This window comes from Poeciliopsis prolifica, unplaced genomic scaffold (genome assembly GCF_027474105.1).
Source record: "Poeciliopsis prolifica strain line A6 unplaced genomic scaffold, Auburn_PproV2 SCAFFOLD054, whole genome shotgun sequence".
In the NCBI taxonomy this organism is placed as follows: domain Eukaryota; kingdom Metazoa; phylum Chordata; class Actinopteri; order Cyprinodontiformes; family Poeciliidae; genus Poeciliopsis; species Poeciliopsis prolifica.
In genome coordinates, this window is record NW_026562429.1 from 2,489,167 (window position 1) to 2,509,195 (window position 20,029).

Here is a 20,029-nt window from a genome sequence, read left to right on the forward strand (position 1 = left end):
CCAGGGTGGTTGAAAACAGAAATAGAGTGTAAAAGAGATGACAGTTGGTTTGCATGGCACCTAAACACATTTATATGAGCCTCCATAGAGCATTTTTCTACCAGTCTGTTGCTTTCTGAAGACTATATTACATATGGTGAGTCTCTTTTAAACACTTATTCTTCATATTCCAATAAAATTTTCATTCAGACTAAGTAATTTCCTTGACTTCACCTGAAATGGCTGCTGTGTCTCTTTGAATTGCTGCCACTCCTGAAGCTTTTGGCTGATAGCTCCAGAGGCAGGTGGCCACTCAGCCTTATATTTGTTCAGCAGACAAATTGGCAGGAATAGCATAATTGGCATGGTGCTTATGTCTGAAGTAAGATTAAATGCTGGAAATGTGCAGCCGGCTCTCTTTGTCCATAAACAGAGAATTTTATCTGTTATGTTTTATTGTTGAATAGGGTTGTTGGTAGACGCCGGCTGCACTTGTTTTATTTTTTCTGCTGAGAATGTTCATAACAAACGGTGCTGTTTTTGTAATTTACTGGTCGCAAGATAGAGGTATTGATGGACTGCAGAGGTTCTTTGGAATGGGATCCATTTCAACCTATATTGATGAAAAGACCGAATAACTCGGTGATTATTCTGTTGGCAGAATTCATATCTGCAATGTACATCAAGTGTGTCATCACTTTTCTTAAACTTTTATTGTCAGGTAGAAATCTAATAAAGACATATTCTTCCTTTGCCTCATATGGGAATGTTTTAGATCATGCAAAGGAGATACTAGAAAGACTAAAAAAAAAGATGTTTTATTTTGGTAAAACATTCAACACAGCCAAAATGACTTTGTGTGAAAATGTAATATGCAATACCTTACTTAACAGGGCAAGCAATTACTAGAATTTGATTTATTAGTATTCAGATGCAATAAAATAGGGATACCCTTTATCAGACAGTCCCTGACATTCCCGAATTAAGGATTTAAAGGAAAATATCAGCACCGCCAGGCTCTGCTGTGGCTCTTGTCTCTAAGAGTTCTTTGAGGGAATTACCCCGTCCCTTCAAAGTATGAGGAAATTTACATATTTATGTCTAAATATGCTGCATAAGGATAAATGTGTTTTAGTGTTGGTGCTTTTTGAGCGAGAGCTCACACAGGAAGCATGACATGAATGTTTTTCTCACCTCTGCACTTTTCCAATAATACCAGCCATAGATTATACAAAAAGTCCACATGTGTGGAGAGAGTCATTGCTACGTAAAGGCAGCAGCAGCAGCAGCAGCAGCTAAACATCATGTTGAACATCCACACGTAAAACAGGAACAATTCGCCAGAGCAGAAATGGAGAAAAAAAGATAAAACATCACATTTCTGAGAAAACTGTGATTTTTCTTCTTTGGCAAAATATACTAGTTGCCATTGCAGAATCCACCATGTACTTTAAATTGTATTTTGGGATGTTTTAAAATGCTAAACTTTGTGTTTGAATTAAACTTGTTCACAGAGTAAATCTGATTAGTTTCAGGGTGTGGAGGAAACTCACAGCTGGTTAACATACAGTTCTTTTTGTTTTTTTGACTAGTCACATGCTTTTGTTATTGGTTTTGTCCAGAAAGTCACTAGCTTGAAGTAAACACCTGGATCATCAACATGTGATATTAATTCAGCCCCACCTGGCAACCCAAAATGAGCTCCAGGATGTTTGGTCAGCTGGTTTTATCGCTGTATGAATTGTTCAATGGCTGCTGGAAAAGCTGTTGACTCACCTTGCAGAAGCTACTTGCTGCTTTCTTGTGTGTGCAGGAGGCTCTACTTCTGCTTTTCAAAGATGTATGCCTGCATAGCTGCACATCGGTTTGCAAATGTTGAGTTGGGGGCGTGGCCAGCAGCAGTTTATCTGAATTTAAAGTTTATTCAGTTCATTCTGAAAGGAGATAAAAAAAAAGTCAGAAGTGGGCAGAATAAAATATTATAATCTAAGAATAATTTTGTGCAAATCATCTAATGAATATTTTTTGTGTAGCCCATAAACCTATCCTAACCTGTTCAAGGTCATTTTTAATAATAAAAGATGTGATTTCAAAAGATGACAAATATTTAAAAGATTGAAAAAGAAAAACTGTAATATATGTTTAGATTCTTTACAAACAATATCAAGCGACAATAATCATTTCAGCCATTATGTATTACTCTAATTCTTCCTCTCTGAAATTGTATTTTTTCATTTTGACCTCTCAGTTGTGATTAGATGTGACATCCACTGATTGGCTGTGCAGCTGTAATCATAAGAGCCAGCTTAAGTTTCATTATCAAAATGAGCAGAATTACCATTTTGTTTTGCAGAAGTAACATAATTCACACGGATTTCTGTCGGGTTTTATTTCTCCTTCAAATCTGTTGCCTTCCTGTAATTGACTTAGGCACCTGACAAGAGGCACTGGCAATAAGTGGTTTGGCTGTAAGTACCAATTAGCTTGTGAACACAAACAATGTAAGTCTAGTTTTTGGCAAAGACTTTGCTGAATCTTCACTGTGATTCAGCTTCACATCAGAGAGAGAGAGAATCGAAGATGAAAACTTTTGGACCTGCTTGTCTGAGCTTGGAGTGTTCTTTTTTCTGTCATGTGGCCTTGGAACCTCAGACTCTACTGATTACTTTTGTCTCCACAGAAATGCGTTTCCAGCTGCCAGCTGCCAGCCTCATACCAGTCACCTATTCCACTAGTCTTTAATAAAGTCGCCCATAGAGACTGGGAGCTAAACACAATCCCTTGTTTTGATGCCCTATAGATGAAATGGATTTCTCAAAATCTTTGTGGAGATATGACAACACAACAAGGTGGCAGAGGTTATATATCAAGTTCATTATAAAAGCTGGGATGCCTCTGCTCTCACCAGCATATGTGTATGGTTCTCAGAAATGCTCATGCATTATTTACAGCATAACATCATCATCATGGATTTTTTACTTGGCATCTTTTCCGCTGTCCTTCAGACAGCTGATGTATGTTAAACTTGCATCAGTTCAGCTTTGTAGTTTTACAAAACTGACTCTAATTGGGGTAAAGCTTTATACCAGGAAATATTCTGTCTGGCAAAAATAATTTTGATTAAAGAAAACATTGTGGTGATGAAACTGGTTTGTTGTTAAAGCAGAATTACATTTATTATTGGTACCTCTTGTAATGTGGTTAAAATCTATCTTTTAGAAGCAGCCATTTTACATTAAAAACCCAGCTTTGAGGATCTTCCTCACCTTTGTTTCCAGCACCACTCACCACCCCACAAGGGATAAGCATGCTGGATAATGTTTGGATGGAATATCTAAAGTACTTAAGTAAAAAGGCAGCTTGATATTCCTTGGAGCCAGTTTACTTGACACTCTATTGTCTGGTGTTTTATAAAATAACTTCTGCAGACATCTGTATCTGATGTTTGAAATATTAAAATAAGCCGTTACGAAGTTCAGCCGGTAAGTTGTTTGCGATACAACTTACCAAATTGTTTCATTTATTTTTATTTTATAGAAATGGTTTAAGTAACTAATTGGCACTGGGGATTTTGTTAAAGACAATCATGTCTTATGGTACTCAGATTACATGTGTAGTTTTTAAAAATGTTTTTTAGTAAGATCATTTTTGTTGCAATACACGGTTTACTAAAAAGCTTTTACTATTACACTGAATGAGTTGTGCACTAAATGGACGCTGTTGTGAAAATCAGAAATCCACAGGCTTTATTTAAATACAAGTGTTATTTCCATCAAAAGATTGTAGAGATTTAAATCAATAAACCTTCATGCACACACACAAAAAAAATCTGAAATATTAATGTGCTCATACGTGGAAAACCAACTGTTTTTATTTTGCATCCAGATCTCTGTAGTGCAAATGAGGGAACACCATCCTCTCCTCCTTCAGAAATGCGTCTCTTTTGCCGTAGGAATTCCTCGAATTACATTTTTATTTTTTACTTCAGAATTGGGTAGTAAAACTATTGCTTAAAATAATATCTGTTTATTTTCACCGCTTATGTAATTCTTTTCTAAGAGCAATATAATAAGGCAAAGTTTCTAGGGCCTGACATTTGATTTTAAAATGTCATTCTTAAAGTCGTCCCAGCACACACAGCTACCATGAACCCAGGCTGATGTGTGTACTGTAAATGCAGAGTAATGTAAATCAGGATAAAATGTAATGTTTGTGTAACATTGTGAACAGTCAAATAGATTTGCTCTGAGTAAAAGGCAGTGGTATATTTACAGCACAATGCAATTTGGTCATTTTTTTTGCATAAATTTTATGCTTTATTTTTGCTCTGGATTCTCTAACTGTATGCAGAAACAAACACATTCTAATTCCATCACATGTTCACCTGTCTTTGAATCTGGTTACAGTTTTTTTTCCACAGACACATCAAGTTCAAATCAAAGAGATAAGAGAAAAAAATAATTTTTGTCCTAACAAATACTGAAAACTGTAGAAACTCCTGGACTATATTGTAGATTCATATTAGAAATTGATTTATTTAAAACTAAGAAGTAAAGCAGATTTTTTTAACACAGCTGCAGAGAGTGTGAATGATATATTTCTTTGATTCACCAAAAAGGAAGTGTATTTAGACATTGCAATAATATTCTTCAACAATTAGTGATATAAAGCTGAACTGGAACATAAATGCGGGGGTCTTCTTGACATTTTTACAGCCTCTTAATTTCACTCAGTAACTGAAAAAACACAATTTATTTAGATCAAGTTTCTACAAAACACTTCAGTCAGACTGTGAGATGAAAAGTAAAACAAAATAATCAAAATCAAAAACATAATTTTAACACACAGCTATTGTTGAAACACAAGGATTTGCTGTGAAAAGAGGAAACAAAGATTGAATTTGTAAACAAAAAATGCTGAAAAGAGGGGCTTCAGCTAGTTTTTCTCCAAAATTTTCACTATTTCATAATTCTGCTTAATGACCTTAAAACAGAGATTCCCAAAAATACATCAATCATACTTCTGTGACAGGTTTGTGTTGATTTGTCTTTGCATTTTTTTAATTAGACATGTTGTTATGCAAAGCCTTTGTACATAAAAAAAAAGTCGATTGGAAAAATTTTTAAACTGTATTTCTGATGAAATTTCTCTATAAATTGCTTGGACTCCTGTAAACGTGATTCATCTATCTTTTTAAATAAGGTCTTGGTATAATGGCACAAACTGACATATTTTAGTTTAATCCAGCTTTTCATAGTGTAAACAAAACCACAGAGATGCGTCACACTGCCTTGCTTAAAGCCTGTAACATTTATGTAATAGCATGCAACCTGTTGACACTTTTATCACCAATAGATTTTGGAAGGCAATAGCCTGTGAATGCATCATTGGTTTGAATTTTGCGGTTCATGATTTATTGACTCTTGCAGAGGAAGTCAATAGCTAAATTAGCAGTCTGTCTAAAGGCAAAATTACATTTATGAGGTGGCGTGCAGCTGCTGAACTGAAGTGGATATATGCTTTTAGCAAATATGGATTTGGATTGTTGCTAAGTAATAACTCTAATTCTTTGACCTGAAATCATAAATTTAGAGTTGGGAATTGATTATCCAACTCCAGGCAGCGGTGGAACATGATTTTTTTCTGTGAAAGTGACAATAAATCAAAAGAGAGGAGGCATCCATAGGCTGGAGTGCTCAACAAAGCAATAGGGTAATAGGATTCTCCCTCACTCCTGCTGTATGCAAACAATGTCCAGTTCATTTTCCTTTACACTCTGTAGGTTGTGTTTCTTATTAGTTACATCTAGCCTCTAATTAAATACCTGACTCATTGGGATCTATGACTCCTCATCTAATTACAGGCTGGATATTTACAACAAAAAGGACATGCGGCTCATCAGGAGTCAGGCCCAGAATAAACAGCAGCTCTCTAATTGGAAATTCATTTAGTAGTTCAGGTTTTGATTGGAAGAGGCTCACAGACCTTTCGACATGTTAAATACCCACTGTCTGCATTTAAATAGATATTGAATTTAGTCAGTTATTAAACATCCACTTAGATGCACTTTAATTTGTATTTTTTTAAATGTACTCATCAGCCAGGAGAAACTTTCACAACATTGATCTCCAGAGGAAGTTATTAGTGTTTATATGCAGATAACTATGAAAAAGAAAAGGAAATAGTTTGTGATTATATTTGCAATTCCATCCATCCATTGTCTTTTTCTGTAACCATCTATACATGCAGTCATTGAGGCTGCGCAATATATTGTAAATATAACATCATCATAGTATCAGTACAATTTGGTGAACAATAATTGTTAGCTTATTGTTATGAACTTGCATTTTACCATCATCATGGCTGCAGGTTTTATTGTAATGAACATTTGCATCCTCCTCTCTCTTCCCCATTTTCTGTCTTTTCAATGTTCAGTAAAGTCCACAAGTACCTAAAAAAATATTAAAACAACAACAAAACAAATGCTACCATGGTTTTACTGCTGTATTCATTTTACAATGGCTGCTGGAAAAGACAGCTGTTGTTTTATTGTTGTCTTAATAATCAGAAACTACTTACTGCAATCTTGTTGGTTGTGCAGGAGGCTCCACTACTGCTTTTTAATGATGTCTGGTTGTATAAGTGCAGCCATTTTCATGTGTGATTGAAAACGTACTTCTTCATAGAAGCACAATGGGTCTCCTGTAGTAAGAGTGAAGCTGCTGTGTGGGGGCCTCACCATATGCTGCAAACATATCGACATCTCTCTATGCGTGTAATATTAATATTGGAAAGGATTGCTTGAAATGGAGTAATTGCTGAGTAATATAATACAGTTGCAATGAGGTCACATTTTTCATTTCATTGTAACATTCATGGGAATGGTAATAGTTGTTAATTTCCCAACCGGACACAGATTACAGAAATGGCTGAAAAGGAAAATATGGGACAGAAAGCAGTGGGCACATTTTGAATTTTTGGTTATTACAGTTATTTAAAAAAAAATCTTCATTGTCTAATTTTCTGATGTTATGCAGCCATACTTGTAGTCATAAAACTAACAGCTGAAGTTGCAGATAGAGGTCAAGCTGAGGAAATGCTAAATCTGAAACAATGAGAGTGGAGAAAAGCTCCTGCTCAAGGCTTCAGTGTAACATGGTGGTCTCTTTAAGACTGTCACACTGGACCAGTACCCCATAATGATAAATAGCCTCTATATTTAGATTGCTGTGAAAGTAGACTGTCTTGTCCTTCGCTCTATCCTGGACTCTAAAACATTGTCCCAATTTGAACAGGGTACTGATTACAGTAACAACTATTGAACAAGATCAAGAATGAAATTATACGACACATGACAAATGAAAGACATTCAAACTTTGTGTGTCTCCATTTGTTATAGTTTTCCAGCCATTTCAGCTCCCCTAATGTCATAAAACCAATCACATGTAAAGGTTGGCTCTAGTTTAATTTCAATATTTTGTATATCTCTATATTAGGATGAGTATTAAATAACAACAAATACCACATAGCTAATTTGTACAGTTGGTCTTCTGGTTAAATAAAATAATAAAAACATTGAACAAAATTTTGTTTGATGCGAAAATGTCTTTTTTTTTAGAGTCGTTCAGCTTCATTATGCATTTCAGGGAATTAGTCTAACTGCTCCTAATTTACAATAATTACTTGTCAGCTGGGCTGCACAGTGGTTAGATAGTAAGCTCCATCACCTGAAGATCAACAAGATCTAGAGTTAGTTTCATATTTTCTCTGTCCATGTGGAGCTTGTTGGTGCTCTTAACTTTTAAGTGAGTTTATTTTTTTCTACCCTAATGTGTTTGTGTAACTAGTAGGGATGGCCCAGTTGCACCAGAGGAAAACACTTCATGGCATCACAAATGTTAAAATGTAATTTTTTGAACAAAAATGTGCAATTAAAAGTAGCTTGTTTATTTTACTAATAGACACTCTAACTCATATATTATTCCAAAGGTTGTTTGATTGACAGTGATTTTTGGTTGCAACATTTCACTCAGCTAATAAATATTTCTTATATTTAATAGTATTAGGATGCCAACTTTATTTTGATATTCAGCTTCACTGGAAAAATGTAAAAGTGCTTCCCCGCTGAGCTTTTGGCATAAAAGTCCTAATCCTCTTGGTATCAATTATGGCAGAACCAATGGTTTAGCTTCTGCTTTATTCCTGTGGGTTCTGGTTAGAGAAAAAAGGGAACACTTGTAAGGATTTCCTTCAAACCTTTAATCTCTGAAGATGCAGTTCTACAGGGATGCTTGGCTATAGTAGCGCCTGAGAGAGGTATATTGAATAATGTGATGCCTGAGTTTGATGTTTGACCGATTTCTAAAGAGGAGGAATGTGGGCCAGAGACCACCATGCGGTGAATTAATCCTGTAAAACCTACTACTCTATGGAGTTCAGAGCCTCTACATGAAGTACAACTTATTGAGATGCAACTCAAAGCCTTTTTCTCTTCATTAGTTTCTTTCCTGAGGAGGAAAATGCCCATGGCTCCCAATGTTTATAAGTGGAGAATAAAATGATAAATGTTTTGTATTCTAAGTAAATGTTTAAATGTCCAAAAAATTTTATTCTTATTGAATGTTTGGAGTTATTTTCAGTTCCTTATCTAACAACAAAAACATGGATGGGAAACCTGCACAGGTTGCAAAAAACTATTGCGTGGGGTGACGGTTCACCTTCCAGCTGAACAACAACCGCAAACGAACATCCAGAGTTATAATGTAAAGTGTTCTTTACCCAGAGTTCCTGTTGTTTTAAATGCTCCATTATGCCTGGTTCAAATGCTTGAAGCTCAAGGAAACACCTCATTCTTGTTAGTTGGTCCTTTCAATATGCAGATATAAATCCATTGGGAATCAGATAAAGATTAGTGATTAGTGATTAAAGATTAGTGATTAAAGATTAGTGTGAATAAACGGTTTCTACAGAATATGACTGAGATTTGAAAGAAAGGAGATAAATTCAAGGTTTGACTTGTGCAAAGCTTGTAAAGACATAAAGAGCATAAATAGTTCTTCTGTAATTATTGCAATACCTGATTCTACAAGGTATCGAGTCAGGACCGTTGAATGTAAATGCATGATTTACTTTTTACATTTATGAAAGATTTGAAACCCATGTATTTTTTTTCCAGTTTACAATTATCTTTCAAAAACTATTAAAATACATAAAGGTTTGTGGTTGTCTCATTAAAACTTGAAAGTGGTATGAAGACTTTTACAAGCTGTATTTTCCGTCGCAACATTTCAGTGGAGAATGATTAATTTAGGAAAAAAGGAACATTTAAAAGTTTTAGGAACATCTTGCCCTCTACATTCTAAAACCCTTTCTTTGTCTGTTTTCCATGCAGCTTCACTCAAACTCTGATAAAGGCGACGGATCTGTCCGATACATTCTGAGCGGAGAGGGAGCCGGGTCTATATTTATCATCGACGAGGTGACGGGTGATATTCATGCCACCAAGAGCCTGGATCGAGAGAGGAAAGGACATTATGTCCTGCATGCACAAGCCTTGGACCGCAACACGCAGGAGGCCCTGGAACCGATGTCGGAATTCATTATCAAAGTCCAAGACATCAACGACAATGCACCTCAATTTCCAGATGGACCCTTTGCAGCTACGGTGCCCGAGATGTCTGAAGTGGGTGAGTAGCGCAGCTTAATAACCTGGAGCTCTACATGATTGCCCTCTTGTCAATTGCAATAAGTCAGACAGAGAATGAAAAAGACGGTCACAATGAACTTGAGTGGTTTTATTTGCTACTTTTTATGTAACACTCATGCCATCATTACATTTGTGCTCTGCAGTAAAAAGGGAAAATATCAAGGGAGGACCTTTGGCTTCACCCCTGAGTATAATTTAAAACTACTCAGAGTAAAATGCCCCAGTGGAAAAGATGGAGTTAATGTGAAAAAGTGCAATCAAACATTTACCCTGTGCTGCATTTTGGTTTGACTATCTTCTCCAGTATGTTTGATCTTTTCTAAGCCCGAGTCCTCTTTTTCATCTCTCTCTCTCTCGCTCTCTCTCTCTCCTCCTTGCTCTCTTGCTCTCTCTCTCGGGTGGGCAGGTCTTTATGAGCACTCAATAGTGCCTCCACCATCACCACTGTAGAGAACCCCCACACTACAGAGGAATGTAAAGCCTCCAACCTCCTTCGCTGAGACAGCCACTCTTTGCATGCCCAAGCATCATGTGGCAACACATCCATGTTTTATTTCTTTTTTTTCTCTGCTTCTGTTTATAGCTTGGGTGAACAAAAGCTGCTGCTTGTTTTTTTTGTTTGTTTGTTTTTGCTTTTTTTTTTTTTCTCTCAGTCCAGTGGATTTTTGCCTCACGGCGCAACAGCTTTAAAGTATGACGCTCTAATACTTTAAAATGATATGTAGCTTGGCCCGAATTGCAGCCAAACTGCTGTCAGAGTGATTTTGCTTCAAATGCAACATAAAGAAGCAGGTTTGTTGAACTGACAGTGAGGTGGAAGCATCCCGTTTATTTCTGTCCTGTATGAAATCACCCACAGAAATATATCAGTGAATGAACGGCTTCATCTGGGTTGGAGGAGATGCAGGAATCCGATTAAACATGCAGAGCTCGACAGGTCTGTCAGAGCCCTCTTTATATACGGTCAATATCTCGATGGTTGCTCTCATGAATATTCATGAGCAGCCCAGGCCTGATGCATAGAGCTCTGCTTGCTACTGTGTAGGTTTCTGACTAAAGCATGTCAAATAAATGTTTCATAATCGCAGGTGATAAATATTTAGGTGTTGGTTTAGGGATAAATGTGTTGGCTCCTACCAGGGGAGAGAATCATACATTTTTAACCAACTGTGAAGGAGTTAAATTTTTCGATCCTGACCTCTAGTTTGAATTAAAAGCAAAGTGGATTGAACTCAGTGTTGTGAGAAGCACTGCTTTATTACATACATGATGATGTTGGAACTACAAATTTACAAGTAGACACTAGTTTGGCCACTTAAATATTTCTTCAGTATTGTTTATTTTTAATTTTTTTGGTCACGGTTCAGATTATTAAACAGATTTCAATAACAGATAACTAGAGTGGATAAATTCGCCATCAGGTGAATTAATTAAAGGTTATTTCATTAAGAAGTCAAGCAACACCAAGGACTGCATATTCTTAGACCTGTTGAATTTAACTCAGATCTGAGTTAAATCCTGCAGGTTTTACTAAATTAAATTTAAGACTTTTTAAGACCACTATGAATGAAATTTAAAACTTGTAGCACAACAGAAATGTACAAAATAAAACCACAAAATTTTATATAACAGTAGTGCCTGGCTTTTTCGTAAGGAATGCATGTTGAATTGTATGGGTTGGCAACAGAGGCAGAGAAAATGTCATCCAGCCAATTAAAACTATTTAGCTAGCTAGCAAGGGTTTATTAGCTGCTAGTTAGCAATAGCCGTAACCGACTTGAATCACAATGCAGTGAAGATGTTTTTGCGCGACTCAAACATTTGCTTGATAGAAAAGTCCTGCGAGAAAAATAAACTACATGGAGTACAAGTTTAAATAGTTTTTTTTTAAAACTCAACAGTTTGGTTTTGTAATTTCATCCACTTGGTGTGAACACATACTGAGAGAGCTTGTGTGAGATTTAAAAGCACACTTCCCAAATTCTTTGTCACAGCAGTCTCAGCACGCTCAGAACAGTGGCACAAAAAGTAACACCATAAAGTTTTTAACTAAATGCATAAAAAGTGAGGATGTTTAATCCTGTCACTGGGAAAGTGAAGGATGTTAAAACACGGATGTGACGTCCGTGCAAAGGTGACACCAACAACTCAATTGCAGTTAATGGTGGCGCTACCTTAAAAAAGAGGTGTGCTTCAAAACCATCCAATATGTCTGAAATGAAACAATTCTGCAAAGACAAGAGAGGCAAAATTACTTCTGTCATGTAAGAAACACTTATTGGCAGGTGATGTTGCACAATTAGTTACTTTGTTTATTGGATAATTACTTTTTCACATGGAGAGGGTAGTTTGTTTCCCTAAATAAATAGAATTATCATTTAAACACTTTGATTTCTGCATGCAGGTTATTTGATGGAAACATTTTGTGTCCTGAAAAACATGTAAATGTGACAAACGATATCTACAAACAAATGTCTGTAAAGGCTCAATCATTGTTTACAAAATGCAGGATTCTCTTTCACACTATGTCAACGTTTAAGATTGTAGCTGTCAATACTTCAGATTGTCTTGAAGAGTCAACCTCTCAGTTTTCATCTTTACCTATTCCAAGGTTTTGGCACAAACTCAATCATCAGTTGCATGTGCTAAACTCAATCACCACTGACATCCCAAAGAAATAAGTCAGCAGCAGTGATGGGTAAAACAATTCTCCTTTTTGCCCGCCCCTGTTATACTTTTGCTCGTTAAAGTAAATCGACTTCAGATGAGTGTCTTCAGCATCAAATCGGCTGTAACAATCAAATGTCCTCACACTCCTGAGCACTAATCCCCCCACCACATTTGTCAATACGAAATCTCTTAAGTGTAGGAATGGGCTGTGTGGGACTGTGGCAGCTAATTGCTTGTGATGTTCCTTTCCCCCTGTCTTAAGTGATTAGCTGGGTACATGTCATCATCTTTACTATATTCACTAGGGCCTTAGTATAGTAGTGAGTACTGGTTTAAAGGGGATCAAGGCACCAGTAGTTTTTTTTTTCCAACAGTGATGTAAAGATGATTTCAGCTTAAGTGACAAGATGAAGAACGATTGTAGGATCATAAGATCGAGGGAGAATAATCTGTGTTAACGCAGTGTCAAGAATTTCAGTCAGAAATGTTGATGCACTTATTGGATTTAAGCTTATGAGCAGGAATGAAAACATCAAAACACAAAGGAAGATCTGGAGCATGGCTGAAGGAGTGCTAGGCGAAACACCTGAATAGATTTTTACTAACCGATTGCGTGTCCAACGGCTACTGTCCTGCATGCTTTAGGTGATTTCCTGGTTCAACAAAACAGAACTGAATGAGTGATTAATTAGTAAGCCTCTGCAGACCTTAGTGACATACTGAGAGGGTAAATTGAATTTGAATTAGATGTGATAGAGCAGGGACAAATCTAAAGATACAGGACATACCAATGACCCATAAACTCTCCACTGAGCCCAACCACCAAAAATCTTTAAGGTGTTTTCAGTATCACAATACAATTATCTGAAGTAAGATAAAATATTTACAAGTATTTCCATGCTGGTACTCATCGGAAAACCCAAATCAGTTCTTGTCCATTTAGAAAAAGTAGCTGAAAGCAGATTTCTCCAAAAGAACAGCTGGTTCCTTTGTAAATATATGTTTTATCTCATCTGAATGAGACCTAGTTTTGACCTATAAAGTCTCAAATAACATCTTGCTGGGAGTTCCTGTCAGTGTAGTGGATTTCTTCCACCCTGATGTTAAAATTCAAACTTAACATCTTGATTCTGGTCGTAGGAAGATGATAAGAACCTGCGATTCGTTTTCAGAGACCAGCTTTGATTTTAAAAGGCCATTACGTATCTCTGTGCAATTGCTGACTTTAGTAAGTGCTGAAGAAGTGGATAAATTGATGTTTGTCAGCAGGTGTGATAAGTGGATGTGAAAATGTGAATGGAGTAATTTGTATGCGCTGAATTAAATACATATTTAAAATGCAGTTTTGAAGGAAATTAAGAAAAGATAATTAATTCAGATTTTTACAGCAGTTTGGCTTTAAAATGTGCTATTGACCACATTCTTTACTTTTGCCTTGCAATATTACAGTTCGAGGGCAACGTGTGAATGTGCTATCTTCAGCTGAAAGAAACCCCAAAACTGACTTTTTTTTGTACAAAAAGATTAAAATCAATTGTCAACATGCAACTTCATCTATCACTGCTAGAAACTACTGATCAGGCCTGAAATTTGGATTTAGTCATGGAATTAGACCTGAACAAGTACACAAGGCACAAAATACAATGTTTGGGGACATGACAAGTATTACACTTCAAAAAACTTAGCAGGACTTAGATTTATCTTTATTATGAAATAAGCTTAATTTCTTCTTGTTCTGCTAAAACATGTTCTATGGACACATCAACTACATGAGTCACAACTTTATTATCTCTGAAAACACACTAAGATTCTGAGGCATTGTGGGTTTCTGTTGTTTCCTTACACTTGAAACGACTCGGAGTAAAACCTGCAACTACAAACGCTTCCATTTTTAATCCCATTCAATCTAAACTCCAAAGTAGAGGGTAAACAACAGGCTCCTCACAATGAGTCAGTGATAATGATGTCGGAAAATGTTCTGGAAATTCCCAAATGAAGGCCTATTTAATTTGCTGCAACTAAAAATAAACACAGAAAATACTACATTCGTTTTATTCCCATAAACACTGATTTTCCTCTTCGGGCTGAGTGTGCTTCTATTGAAAAGAACAAAAACATGTTGATTTTTGTTTCTTGTCTCATCCAGAGACTGTAAAAGATTTTAATGAAGTAAAAAGTTGATTGTTTTTGATTATGATGCACCAGGGTCATTCTCATTTCTTCTTCTTTTGTTATTTTGCTTTATTTTTGAGCAGTAGTTTATAAAAACAGGCACACATAACATTGAGTTCAATGACTGCAAACCTTTTATTATCATCATCATAAAAGCCATAGCGCTCTAAATATAAAGTGCCATGGCTGATGGCACATTGCCATTTAAACCTGTAGTTTGTAACATTTATAAACAAATCTTTATTATTATTTATTCTTTTTACATATATAAGACTTTCACAGATAACCTGTCAAAAAACCAAGCTCATTTACCTCCTCCCTGTGGTTTGAAGAAATGCACCACTCCTGGTCAGAAACAACCAATCACAGCCAAGAGGAAGGTCTTAGTGCTGGCAATCATGTTCATGCACACGCTGCACCTGTACTGATGGCAGAGAAATAACTTACTGTTCCAGGAAAACCATTTATCCACGGTCATCGTGACCATGCTAACTAGCTGTAGTGTAGCAATGTAAAGACCCACCCCCTGGTTCTGATTGGTTGTTTCTCATCATGTATTTCTGTCGATGGCAGTAGGGCCACTTGGAGAAAACAGTTTGATTTTTATGTTGTTGTTTTTTTTTCACAGTCGTAGCAACAGTTTTAACAAATTTGTAAAAACACATATTGTCTTTAAAAGTTATTTACTGCAGCTTTACGTGTAAGTGTGAATATCTAATGAATGCACTGTTATGCAACCTGCATAGATACTTAAAGATGAATTTATTAAAGCAGGAGTAAAGCTGTGTGTTAAAAATTTGATTCTAACTTTTATTCATTTAGAACAAATTTAGATTGCAAAGCAATAAAGGAGTTGATGATTTCCACTAAAGCCATCCCCGCATGGTTGCTTGCATTCACAGCTAACCAGCATGCTGTGGACTGTTTATGATTTATGGCGGCTGACATTGCACTCTGCTCCACCGGGTAACTGAAAGAAGGGGAAAAAAATCACATCTGGTAGGACTCAGAGGAGTTTCACTGTGCAATTTCCAAAGAAGCTCAGGAAAGAAAGGCGAGAGTCCAGGCAGCTGCACGATGCATCATGCGGCCTACATCAAATCACACTGTAGTGCTTCCATATATAAATACAGCAGTGCATCAAATAAGCCAGTTGTGCAATTACAGTGCACTCATCATGTGATTAAAAGGGGTCAATGAAGCCTGTAATGCCATGTGAGCAACACTTGGTGTGTAAAATTGAACCTCAATTGCTTATACAATGAGCTGCAGAATAAAAGGTCAGCATTAGTTCAGCTTTTTAATCACTTGTCTTTATTTTATGGTGCTTTTTTAATTCATAAACGTAAGTGCATTCATAATATTTTCTCAGCTGAGAAAGGCTATTAAAAACATTCTCAATAACTCGCATGTGATGGAGATCATGCATTGTGCAAAATGATTTTTTAAATGTCCCCATTACATATTCGTAAACCTTTTTTTCTTTAAGTGATTTATTGTCTGATCAGATGCGCTGGAGCTGTTGACATACATTTCTTATGGGCTTCTAGTTTTTTGTTGAAATTTTGAGCTCTTAATTTGAACTGCTTTTTCCAAGATGAACATATTATACAACAAAAATCTGAAATTATTATTTTTTTTTTCAAAGAAGATCTGGATCCACAAGTTTGACTATTTAGTATAATTTCTTTGCACATTGTATCTCCACCACAGTCTCATTGCAGGCATGAATGAACCTCAGAGGATTTTTTTCCAGCCATATGTTAACCAGTTTTGAATCATGCTAAATTAGCATTCTTGCTGAGTAGCTCCTTGTTTCTTTACATTACACAGGGTGACTTTGTTTGAAGTCTGACTAGTATTTAAACTATTCTTCTCTCTCTAGCCATGTCTAGATGTCTAAATCTTCTGGGATTGTAATGTTCTAGTTGTGGTTGCTTGGAGATTTCAAACCAGTGCACAATTTTACATGAGTGTTACTACATTGCCATTAGAAAACCTTTTACAGAGAAAGCAGGAAATCACTTTTGCTTCTCTTTTCTTCTATTTTTAGGTACGTCCGTGTTGCAAGTCACAGCGACGGATGCTGACGACCCAACCTACGGAAACAGCGCCAGGATAGTCTACAGTATTTTACAAGGACAGCCATATTTCTCAGTGGACCCCAAAACAGGTGCCGTATTCCTAATTGCTGAAAATAAAATATTGCAGTAAACGCCTATTTGCATAGAAGCACTAAAAGCAACATCCAAAAGTATTATCACCTTTGAATTTCTTTACATCTTGGCATCTACAAACCTGAATGTTTTTACTGGGACTTTTGTGGTTCACTGACAAAAGCAACAGGTGACTTTGAGAAATGTTTCTGACTTGAAAAACAAATTTTTTATTCAGATCCTGTTACTCTGATGATTCTAAATAAAGTCCAATGAACAGCTAAGAGGCCTTCATAGCTCAGGTGGAACAATATGCAGACGACATAATTATTAGTTTGCTGTCTAGAAATCTGGAAAATTTGCCTTTTCAGAGATTTTTCAGTATATAAAATATTCAAAAGAAAAAGCTTTTTGACAAGCCAAGCTACTAGACATGCTTGTGATTAGCATTTTCAAATCAGACAATCTAATTGATTGAATTCAGGAGTAGAAATAAGAAAAACTGCAGATATTGCTAATATGGTTTCTAATATGGGCATTGTGTATATTTAGTGTTTTAACTTAAAATAGGCAGTACTAGTTGTTTTTAGTGGAGGTCTCAAGGTAATTTAAGCTGATGGAAGATAGCTGTTGACCCCTCTTGACAATACAATGTCTGCTGCACATTGCATTGTTCTATCATCTAAAATGGTAGTAAAATACAACATAGATTGTTGTTGTAATGTAACCCAGTGGGGAAAAGCCTGGGGTAAAAATGCTCCTGCAAGGTATTGTACAACTATTGTTGTTTAACTCTGAAAATGTAAGAAATCTTTCCGGTGCTATTTTGACCACATCATAAAAGTTAAAGCTACATAGTGCAGTCATGGCTGAGTCACAGAACCGCTATATTGTGAAGCACGCGAACCTCGCTGTGGACCATAAGTAAATTCTCTTGGGACTACATAGACATTTGCAGAACTCTTTCCAGCAAGCCATTGTTTCCTGCTCAGTGGTGCTCAGACTTTTAAAGTTCATCCTTTGTTTGAGAGGCCTCTTCTATAATCCATTAAACATTAATAAACCTTCTACGGTACAAGACATATGACTTTTATCTGATGTAAAAAATGCAACATTTTCAGCGTGTGTACATCTTTTTTCTTTCTTATTTCTCTGAAACTTACACGGTCATTTGTGCTGCAGCTGCTCATGCATCGAAAGTTGCTTTGCCTCTTCTGGTGCTGCTGTTGGGTAACCTGAACAACTCATCTCTTATTGCCATCTGGGACACATTGCCACCTCCGTAGAGACCGTACCGCCCATGTGAAACGGGAATTTTCATGCTGAATGAGCAATACAAATGAACAGCTGTACATTTTGACTTTACCATGAGGAAAAAAAGACGATTGGGAATTAATGAAACAATTCCACAGTGGCATGGTGGCAGATTTTAGAGTGAATCTTGTTTTTTGTTATTGCAGTGTAAACCAAATGTTTTCACATACTTCTACATATTGTTCACTTTAAAATCTCATACTTTGTGTCCTCTTGAGGCACTTTTTAGTTCAATCACACAGATTTCAAACAGTACATTTAGTCCAGTTCATGATTCAAATTAATTTTAAAAGTTTTGTTTCTAAGGAAACCCAGCTGATTGTATAAAGTTTTTTGCCTTTTTGACTTAATTCTAAGTTATTAATTAAACTTTTTTGTAATTTTATGTATCATATTTCTAAAATATGAAACTTGTGAAGATCAAAATATGGATGGATGGATGGATGGATGGATGGATGGATGGATGGATGGATGGATGGATGGATGGATGGATGGATGGATGGATGGATGGATGGATGGATGGATGGATGGATGGAGGTTAAGGGTTAGGACATTGCTGTTACTGAGCCTGTCGCAATCAGCAATAAATCAATTAATTAATTAAAATGAGCTCAAAAATATCCATTTGATTGATTTATAATGTTTTTTTTTCTTTTCTGTGACTTTTTCTACCAAAACAGAAAACAAGTCTTCACTCTGGTGCTTTGGTCTCAACTAGCCCTGTTTTTGTTTACAGACACGTCATAATTCATTTTATTTGTTGCTTCTGTTGGGTTTTTTTGTTTGTTTTGGAGATTTAAAATGTCCTTAAGGTCCAGTGATAAACGTTCATGTGTACTTGCACTATTATGCCTTCAAGGACAATATTAATATTGTCCTTGAAGTTATTGCAATAACTTCAATAACAATTTATCACCCAGCGAAATTAGTTACTGTGACAACCTGAGTTGTAACCTGATGTTTTTTAATCATTCTTTATGGAGATAAAAGGATGATATGTGCAGTTTCTCCCTGCGTTTCCCTGTAAACAGAGTCCTGGATGAATCAGATGCCTCACTTTGCCTGAGCTGACTCTGCAGCTTGTCTGAGTTCTAATTGGGCGTGGGGCATGCAGAGGATGGGGATGTGATGGAAGGCCTCAGCCAGTTGCTCTCTCCACACAGCACTATTCCACCCACACATATTAATTTATACAAGTAGGCTGCTGCCTTTTTTTGTCACTGGCACACCAGCCTTGTCTCTAAAATTAGCACCTAGACTCCTGTTGGTCAGCAGAGGACGGACACATGCGGCGAGCTGCACTTTGATTTGATGGTTTACACAATCAGCTGAGGTATTAAAGTAGTTGTGCTGGCGCACCGCCACGTTCCAGCTCCCCGCCGGAGAGATGAAGCCACTTCTGCAGATGTCTTGCGGTGCATTAGCATGCTTTCACGTGCGCACATCCTCCTGTACTCGATGCCCATTATGCTTAATCTGCAAGGACACCTTCATGGGAATTTCACAAACTATTGTGGGGGCGTTATACAAGTGCTCACACATGCAGCGTATTCCCCTCTGAGCAAAGGTTGCCATCCTGACAGAGAAGTGACTGAAGATTATTTAAGCACAGAAGGTAATCATGGCATTTGGCACACACAGATGGCGCTGAAGAAAGACATAAGGGATTGCCTCGGACTTGACCCAAATCCTCAGCAGGAGTCAAAGTGACCGCTTTCACTCAGTTAGTTTCTCCTGACTTGGCCAGTGTGATAACATCCCCTTATATCTGAGAATGACTGGAGAAGCAGGAGTGTCTGACTGCTGACAAATTGCATAAAATGGCAACGATCTTTTCAACCTGGGAAGATGTCACAAATAGTGATAAAGTTATCTCCAAAGCTATCATGAACGTTTATTGCAGCTCTGGAAATGCTCATTAAATATGGCTTTAATATCCGTAATGGCTTGCAGCTGCTTAATGAAGTTTAGCTATTGCAACTAAGAGCTGATGCAGATGCTACTATAACTCTGATTCATTCTTCAGTTCACA

The 20,029-nt window shown here is 36.7% G+C and overlaps 1 protein-coding gene across 3 annotated transcripts in view; it reads left to right on the forward strand.

Moving 5' to 3' along the window:
- The window catches only part of LOC129378961 (cadherin-18), a 116,454-nt gene that overhangs the window by 46,918 nt on the left and 49,507 nt on the right, over window positions 1-20,029 (forward strand). For all 3 annotated transcript variants that reach the window (XM_055059468.1, XM_055059467.1, XM_055059469.1), the window contains 2 exons: window positions 9,371-9,665; window positions 16,581-16,700. In XM_055059468.1, coding sequence (XP_054915443.1) covers window positions 9,371-9,665; window positions 16,581-16,700 — 415 coding nt within the window. The remainder of the gene's footprint in view (window positions 1-9,370; window positions 9,666-16,580; window positions 16,701-20,029) is intronic.